Source organism: Protomyctophum bolini, assembly GCF_963924005.1.
Source record: "Protomyctophum bolini genome assembly, chromosome: 20".
Taxonomy (NCBI): domain Eukaryota; kingdom Metazoa; phylum Chordata; class Actinopteri; order Myctophiformes; family Myctophidae; genus Protomyctophum; species Protomyctophum bolini.
Window position 1 is genome coordinate 29,327,741 of NC_137881.1, and position 9,454 is coordinate 29,337,194.

The 9,454-nt window shown below is 44.7% G+C and overlaps 1 protein-coding gene across 7 annotated transcripts in view; it reads right to left on the bottom strand.

Moving 5' to 3' along the window:
* Positions 1-209: 209 nt before the first annotated feature.
* The window catches only part of dysf (dysferlin, limb girdle muscular dystrophy 2B (autosomal recessive)), a 137,693-nt gene continuing 128,448 nt past the window's right edge, over positions 210-9,454 (bottom strand). For 4 of the 7 annotated variants that reach the window (XM_080792850.1, XM_080792848.1, XM_080792844.1 and 1 more), the window contains 8 exons: positions 8,903-8,991; positions 8,639-8,734; positions 8,153-8,294; positions 5,826-5,925; positions 3,693-3,865; positions 3,049-3,158; positions 1,191-1,338; positions 211-955 (listed from right to left, as the gene is read on the bottom strand). In XM_080792850.1, coding sequence (XP_080648976.1) covers positions 851-955; positions 1,191-1,338; positions 3,049-3,158; positions 3,693-3,865; positions 5,826-5,925; positions 8,153-8,294; positions 8,639-8,734; positions 8,903-8,991 — 963 coding nt within the window. In that variant the 3' untranslated portion in view covers positions 211-850. Of the gene's footprint in view, positions 956-1,190; positions 1,339-3,048; positions 3,159-3,692; positions 3,866-5,825; positions 5,926-8,152; positions 8,295-8,638; positions 8,735-8,902; positions 8,992-9,454 lie in introns of all 7 variants that reach the window. The other 3 variants (XM_080792847.1, XM_080792846.1, XM_080792845.1) reach the window with 1 other exon arrangement.

Sequence of the window (9,454 nt, forward strand, 5' to 3'; positions counted from 1 at the left end):
ACACTGGGGGACACTGGGCAGGCACTGAGGAGGCACTGGGGAGACACTGGGAAGGCACTCGGGGGGCACACTGGGGAGGCATTGGGGAGGCACTCGGGGGGACACTGTCTAAATGTATACGTCTAAATGTATACGTCTAAATGTAGACGTCTAAATGTAGACGTCTAAATGTATACGTTTAAATGTAGACGTCTAAATGTAGACGTCTAAATGTATACGTCTAAATGTATACGTCTAAATGTAGACGTCTAAATGTGTACGTCTTCTCTTATGGGGGTCCCTGGCATATCTTTTCAAATGGGGGTCCACAGGCTAAGTAGTGTCAATTTGGGGGTCCTTGACATGAAAAAGTTTGGGAACCACTGCTTTAAACACTTTAGCACTTTATGAACATGAACAAAATAGATGGGTCCCCCCTGGAACTCCCTCAGGTACCCCTGGGGGTCCCCGGACCCCACTTTGGGAACCACTGGGCTAAAGTACTGTTTTTGTATATGCCAGAGAATCTCTCCAAATTCACCGTTGTCTTTCAAACAGTAAAAACAACTTGACAAACTAAAAGACAAGGTGATAGATTAGATACATCGAAGCCTATCCCAGCGGGGCGGTATAGTGACAGACAGACAGACAGACAGACAGACAGACAGACAGAAGTACAGTGAAGTAAAGGAACGCAAAGCTCAGAATTATTCCAGGATGTGTTCCATTTTTTTCCCCCATGGTTTTATAGTGCTTAAAAGTATGCAATATCCTTCTTTGGTTGGTACATCATCAACTTAATAACAAATATGACAAGAGAAAAGCTAACAAACCAAAAAGAAAAAAAACAGGCCCTTTAGACTAGAGGAGCCTAGAGGGACGTAGAGCCAGGGGGGCTCGCGACCTTTGGCCCGGTGGAAGCTCCGCCGCTATTGGCCACTCCGAACGGGGACACCAGCTTCATAGCCACATAGTTCTAGAAGACAGAAAGACAGTCAAGAGTTAATGTCTCTCTCTCTCTCTCTCTCTCTCTCTTTCTCTGCACATCAACATTCTTTGGATGGATTCAGGTGATTATACATATTGAATTTCTGACCCACCTGTCATCAGTTTAATTTCACACACAAGCACGCACGCACACACGCACACACACACACGCGCGCGCGCGCGCACACACACACACACACACACACACACACACACACACTTACGGGGAAGGCATAGAGGAAGACTCCGAGGAAGAGGAAGATGAGGAAGAGGACGATGAAGAGGATGATGAGGCACTTGAACCTCCGCCACACGAGGAACTTCAGAGTCCTATATGGAGAGGAGAACCACAGGAAGGAGGTGTCTGGACGCCTATATATGGACGACGGGAGAGGAGAGGAGAGGATATAGGTCATTGTTTTCTATAGGGTACCCCCTAGCTATGGGATGATACCCACCGGAGGCACTGCTATAGAGCGCAAACCACGACAAAGACCGTCTCCAATTGTCTGGCTGTTTTTCCAGACTGTATAATAACAACGTGCACAACCCTTAAAAACTGCTTCATATGTATAAGAGTTTATGAATGTATAAAAAGGGACAGGGGGGGGAGAACAGGCGTGTATATATCAAACAAAAGTGTCTTGTCAAACCCATGATGTCACTTCCATTGGAAATTAATGGGAGTGGCCATTAAACACGGACAGACACAAGCTGAGTAAGTGATTAAGCCTGATTAAGTGCAGCGAACCAGAGATGAAATATATCAAATGAGGGTCCGTTGGCCTCAACCAGTGGTCCGGGGACCACCAGTGGTCCTTGAGGGGGTTCCAGGTGGTCCACTAAATTATTGTTTTATTGTAGGTAAACAAAATGGACTTTAACTGAATGCCACAGACGAAAAACAGTCCAAGTCCACACTATTTATCCATAATGTATACTATAAATGATATAGATAAGGGGTCAGGACAACGAGGCCTAGTCGTGGAGGGGTCAGTCTGAAATTTGGACTTCGACTGTTTTTTCGTCTGTGGTACTCTTGAGTGTAAAAATGTTATGCTCTCAAGAGTAAAATTATTGTTAAACATCTTGCATTTCTTAATCTACAAGAAGCAGAAGCTATAGAAGAATTGTTATTTTGGTCAAAGTTTGCCCTGTTATCTCTCCTAATGTTACCAACATCAATACAGCATGGAATTGAGGACAAGATATTATCCAACGACAACGAAATGTTTTGTCGTCGTTTTGGTTTTAATAATAATAATAATAGCTTTTCTAAATACCCAAAGCGCTTTACAAGGGAACACTATAGGAACAGACTTTATTAAGAGAAAAAAACAAAGTAAAACATAACAGATACAGGGTTTAAAAAGATAAAAGGATAAACGAGACGTCAACTGGGGAAGGCTATTTTGAAGAGGTGGGTTTTGAGGGAGGTTTTGACAGAGAGGAGAGAGGGAGCGACTCTGAGATGGTTGGGGAGTTCATTCCAGGTTTTCCGAGAAGCTATAAACGTCATCAAATGTTGGTCCTCGGCAACAAATGCCAAATAAATAAATGGACCTCGACACGAAAAGGGTTGAAAACCACTGGCCTAATGGACATCAAACTGGGGGGCCTTGGCATGAAAAAAGCTGAGTATTGTAACTCACTGTGGTTCATCCAGGTGAGGGTTCATGTTGGGTTAGAGTATTAAGCAATATTACACGAGAGGGTGTGGGTTAACGCGATTATTGCCACGACAGGGATGCGGTCCGCAAGCATCACTGAAGTGGCAGTAATCACGTTAACCCACACCCTCGAGTGTAATATTGCAATTCTACCACAGTTTACCCTTAAAACTAAGAAAATCGCTGAAAGAATATATATTTCTAATGACAGATGTAGTCACTACGACCACAAATGTCCCAAGAAACTAGCTATAGCCTAGCCACCGAGTTTGCTATAGCGCTCTGGGAGAACAGAGCAGCTGAATTCTTTGTTTTGATTAGGTGGTGAACAGTGCTGGTTTAACCCTTGGCTAGAAGGCTGTTTCAACCAATCAGATTGAAACGACCTGTGGTAGAATATTGTATAACTCACAGTGGCTCATCCAGGTGAGGGTTCATGTTGGGTTCATCTCTGCCTACGCCAGCGGGTCTCTCGTCGTTTTCCTGCTCCGTCACCATCTCCAACGACATCTCCACCTTGCCCTGCACGGGACAGACGGACGGACGGACGGAGGGCGGTGAGGGACAAAAGAGCTATTCTGAACAGCACTACCATTGTAGTGACGTGCACAACCAATGCCAATTCACATTATTTTGTCAATTTTATATAAAGCAATAGGGCCTCATCTGACTTATTGCTTTATTAAAAGCTTTTACAACACCAAATATGGGGATATATTTATATTCCCCAATTTTAACCCCCTTGTCACACAAACCCTTAACCCCTTTTGTAAGTGGCGGGGTACATAGAACCCGGGGAATATTATAGGGATGTTGTAGAAACTACAAATGCGCTCCTAAAACTATAACTCAAACTTATAACGGAGTTAAAAACTAAAACTAATTCATATTCGACAGAAATGTATGGTTTTTTAACGCGTCAAGAACCGAAACTATATATATGTGTTTGAAACATTACAATGCACAACCCCCAAGGGATACTTTGTTAATTGCGTGCGCGCGAGTGTGCGTGTGTGTGTGTGTGTCTGTGTATGTAGTGCATGTATATGTCCTCACAGCGATGGTGGTCTCTCCGTTGTGCTCGTACGTGCACGGCCACCACCCTTTGACCGTCTTCTGTTCGAACAGAGAGACCAGAGCGTCGGCGGGCTGGGCCAGCAGCTCCAGCGTGCACTTCTCCGGCGTCTTGGCGGGCCTCAGCATGTGGTTCAGATCCATCTCCAGGTGACCTGAGGGGAGTATACAGTCTATTAGCCCATTCTGACCTGAGATCAGATTCTATATAAATGTCTTCTACATCCTGACAGTTCTCTGAAAAAGCTATGTCGATTTTTCAAAAATAACAGACCTACAAGCTCGTAGCGCGCCACTCGGTGGCGTGCTATGGGCTTGTAGATCTGCTATTTTTCAATAGCTAAAGCATAGCATAATGCTAACACAGGGTTTCCGCCCAAAATGGGTTAGATCAGTGGTTCCCAGGGATCTGTAACTCTGAGAGTGTAAAAAAAGGAACCAATGGACCATAACGGTTTTCTGAAATACCTATGTTTCTAGGCCTATATCGCTCAATATTTCATGTCAAGGACCCCAAAAATGATGTGTAATTGGCCTCCAAGACCCCCCCCATCTGAAAATATGTTGTTCCAGGGACCTCCCCCAGAAGCAAAGATTTGAGTTAAAAACGTTTGTTCTGAAACAAATTTGAGGCAACATTTTCAAGATTTTTCTAAAATAGCAGACCTATACAAGCTCGTAGCGCGCCACTCGGTGGCGCGCTATGAGCTTTGTAGATCTGCTATTTTTCAATAGCTAAAGCATATCATGATGCTATAACACCAAAAGAGGTTCCCGCCCCAAAATGGGTTGAATTAACAGTGATTTTTAACAATATACATTGGGGGTCCCGCAGAGATAGAAACGCCATTAAATGGGGGTCCGTAGCCTATATAATTCAGGTCAAACCGACCCGTATATAGGGTCCATAATTATATGGTTGGATCCATTGGGTTGATTGGTTCATTTGTATATACAATCTCTGAGTTATACAGGGTCAATTTGGTCCCTATAACTATCATGTAGCTGTGGTGGAGCCCCCTGGAACTCCAACAAGGACCCCTGGGGGGGGGGGGGGGGGTCCCCGGACGGCCGGACCCCACTTAGGGAAACCAACTGCTATATAAATGACAGTTTGGACAGCCTTCTATACAGTATGTCTCAGGGGAGAGGGAGGAAGAAAAAAGAAGGAGAAATAAAAGGAACAAGTGGAGAGAGCTGGACAAACGGAAATATAGGAATGGGCGAGGATTTATTTTTGGAGGGCGGTGGAGGTGGAGGAGAAGAAGGATGGGGGGGCGGGGCGGGGGGGGGGGGTAGAGGGTCTCGGGCCAGAGAGGGGAAAAAAAAGGGTAGAATTTGGACAGCTTGAGCTGTATGCCGAGCCCCACCACTCCTCCCTTTTCCTGCTGAGGTATATACGGGAAAACGTTCCTCTTGCTTCTTTCTGCAGGATCAATGTTATCACAGCAGGGAGCTCTTCAGCTGTACGGTAGGTAGTATACATCATTCATATACCAAAAACGCAACCGTCCACACGCACGCACGCACGGTCCATATCGTTGCAGTCGGGCATAAATCTTTAATGTACATATTTTCATTTTTTGTGTGTGGGGGGGGGGGGGGGGGGGTTTGTGTGAAGATTAACAGCCTACTTGATTGTATACTGCTGCGTCACACAAAAAGTAGCTATAGATCCACTTGCAGGCTCGAAACGGCCCAAGCAAAATCGACTGGGTTTTCAGCCCCGTTTTCTATAGATCTGTTATGATGATACTGTACATTTGAATTTGGTATAACGTGTTGGCGTTGCATAACACGGTGACATATTTAAAGGAGGTTTGACTGCTGTGCTGAGGATCCTTTATAGTTATATATTAAGCCGTTTAGGCCTGACCTCAAAATTAAAAAAAAAAAAAATCTTCGAAATCCTCCAGTTTTCTGAAATAAATATTTTCTCGATTTTTCAAAATTACAGACCTACACGCTCGTATAGAGGATGAGCTTGTAGATCTGCTATTTTTCAATAGCTAAATTACAACATAATGTTTAAAACACCAAAAGGAATTCTACACACACACACACACACACACACACACACACATACACACACACACACACACACACACGTTTTACCGAGAAAGTCGTCCAGTGAGAACTTGTCGTTGTCCCAAATCTGGATGGTGAGCTTAGGAGGGAGTTTAGTCTCAGACTTATCAACACTCCAGAAGTGTTCCTACGCAGAGAGAGAGAGAGAGAGAGAGAGAGAGAGAGAGAGAGGGGGGGGGGGGGGGAGAGAGAGAGAGAGGGAGAGAGAGAACTCTATGACACACTGATATTTCAAATTGACTGCATGGGACAACAATCACATTGCTTCCTAAACTTAAACTTTTTGCCCTTGACACGTCACGGTTTGAGGCAGACGGCCACCCACCCACCCTATAGAGCCTGGGGGTCTGCCCCGTGTTTCTTACAGCCTGGGGCCTTTTATTTTGAAAAACCCTGAAATTCACCAAGGGAACCGGAAGTGAAAATCCGACATAATACTGGGCCGGTGGTTACTTTCACTTTCATCAAAAGCGTTAATATGATGCAGGTGTATAGACATTACCTGTGGATTTAATATCACTGGCCCCACCATTATAACCACTGGGATTCATCAGAAGCTCTTTTTAGGTTTGTTTTTTTTCTTCTCCATTTTTAAATGCACGTAAAATTGTGTTTTTAGCATTCATTTTACATCAATAAAAGACAGTATAGGTCTAAAAAGAAACTGGCTTACAGTTCAATTATTGGCAACTAAATAAATGAATTGGAAATTAAGACAAATACTGATAATGCTACTGATTGGTTCATGGAATTTTGTTCCATTTGTACACTCAGTTAAATTAATTGATTTTATAGTATGAATGGGGGTTCCAGAGATAGATCATAGACATTTAAACGGGGGTCCGTAGACTAATGCATGTCAAACTGGGGGGTCCTTGAAATTAAACGGGTTGAGAATCACTGTCAAAAACCTTCTTGTATGGGGGTCCCTATATAGCATATCTCTTCAAATGGGCTAATTTGTCGCAGTGGTTCGGGAATATTTAGGAGGCTGCAGGCCAGGTGTCAGTCATAATAACCGGGACATGTCATTCATTTCATTTCATTTTGCAAATGTTCACACATCGGCTCGCAGCTGTTGGTGTGAACTCAGTCGTGATTGGAGACAATGAGGAGAGGATGACAGATGTGGAAAGAGGAGGTGTCTGTGTCTGTCTATATCTGCGTGCGTGCGTGCGTGCGTGCGTGCGTGCGTGCGTCTGCCACCAGAGTGCCATCTCTTGACACCAATCTATCAGACGAGAATCTCCGCCTCTCGTTTCTCCGCTAATGGGTCTCACTATACAAGTGTCCACGCACGCACAGTAACACTTGTTTTCCATTCACTCACAGCTCTTAATTCCCCTCTCTCTCTCCATCCGTCAAGAAGACACCGTCAGACACACACAAGGTTTCGCAGTTTGAATCCATGCAGCTATAATACGACTGATGCCACCCATGGGAAGAGAAACCCTCGCTCTCTATACTCGTATCTCATCGGGGTGCATACTTAGTTTCGACTAGTCATTGGTTAGACATGGGTTAAGGTTAGGTTTAGGTGTGCTGCCCCGTGGGTTAGGTTTAGGGTGAGGGTTTGGAGATAGGTTGTAGTTGTATAGGACTAATGACTGGTCTAACCAATGACTAGTCTAAACCAAAAACAGTCTAAACTAAGTACTGCACCCGACACCCAAAACCCAACCCTATATAACCCTAACCTGCACAGGAAGCCACGGGTTTTAACTAAGCATTATGTTATACTTTAGCTATTGAAAAATAGCAGATCTACAAGCTCATAGCGCGCCACCGAGTGGCGCGCTACGAGCTTGTAGGTCTGCAATTTTTTGAAAAATCGCGAAAATGCGGCACAAATCTTTGAATATATATTCTTTCAGAAGACTTTTATTTTTATTATCTCTCTCTCTCTCTCTCTCTCTGGGATTCAATGCTTTCTATTCCTGGTATTCGACGTGTCTAGTCGGTGTAAACTTCACAATTGCCCTCTAACTAACAAAAGTCTATATCCACACCATGCTCTCACACTGCATAACACTCTCTCTCTCACACACACACACACACACCCTAAACACTGGGACCTCTGAGAGTGTGTGCGTGGTGTGTGTGTGTGTGTGTGTGTGTGTGTGTGTGTGTGTGCCTGTGCGCGAGCGCGCTAAGCATATATCCCTCGTTTGACTCATTTTATCCATGTAAGCTATCCAAACGCATTAAGCTATCGCTTGGCACGCCGTGTGGCGCGCGCGCGCGTGTTACTGTTAGCTGACATCTAGCTGCATCAATCAACTTTATATCTACGTTGTCGGAATAATAAGTAGAGAGAGTATAATTTTAGCTCCCCTCTCTCTCTCTCCCTATACCTTCTTGTCCACGGTGCAGAGCTGTTCGGCGGGCAGGTAGTGGAAGGGGAAGAGCAGTCTGTAGTTGAAGTTTCCCTCTCCTCCCAGGGAGCGGTAGTGGACGTCGGTCTTCTGCTTGTTGGACTCGTAGCCGTGGAGCCAGCTGGACACATACATACCGTTGCAAAGGGGTTTGAACACTCTATAAAAATGTCTTCTAACATCCTGACAGTTTTCTGAAAAAGCTATGTTTCCTTGTCGGTCGTCCTTCGATTTTTCAAAAAATAACAGACCTACAAGCTTGTAGATCTGCTATTTTTCAATAGCTAAAAGCATAGCATAATGCTAACACCCAAAATGGGTTCACCCATTTAGACATGAGGACGATTGTACACGACACGTCTTCGCCGTGTTTCGCTCCGAAAGAACATAACGTTCAAAGATATTATTTGGGGCCACATTTTTCACGACTTTTCCAAAAAAATAGTATAAAAGTATAAAACACACCCCTTCACGTAGATGTCGCTCATCTTCTCGCCGCTTATGCTGACGTCATCCAAGATGACATCACTGGTGTTCCAGATGATGCAACGCAGGTAGAACCTACGCAGGAGGGAGATAAACTCTGATTGAGAATTACATTTTGTACTTGCATGCGTGCGCACGCATGTGTGTGTGCATGCGTGCGTGCGTGCGTGCGTGTGTGTGCGCGTGCGTGCGTGTGTGTGTGTGTGTGTGCGTGCGCGTGCGTGTGTGTGTGCGCGTGCATACTTCTTGGCTTTGCGTGGAGTGATGTTGAACCGGGGTCCCGGGGGTCCCAGGGACTTGGGGAAGATGTCCACCCACAGCATCAGCCGCCCCTGATTGGACGTGGAATAAAAAGGGAATGGACCAATCAATGGGCAAACAGAGTAAAAGCAGGATAGCATGGGGGGAAAATAATACAAAACTGTATTTATTTGTGTGAATACTGAAGGACGGTATATACTGTAGGTGTACACGTGAAAGTTCATTATTGTTCTCGTCTATGATTCTATGATGAATGAAGCCAATGGGTTATAGGGCAGAAGGCTCTATTAGGGTTAACGGTATACCTGCTGTATATAGAGCGCCACTAGCACTCACTATTTTAACCTGAGATCAGATTCATACGAGGTTTCCACTGGACACACACTGGTCTGATTAACCCATCCTGACCTGAGATCAGATTCTAAAAATGTCAGTCGTTCTTCGATTTTTCAAAAATAGCAGACCTACAAGCTCGTAGCGCGCCACTCGGTGGCGCGCTATGAGCTTGTAGATCTGCTATTTTTCAATAGCTAA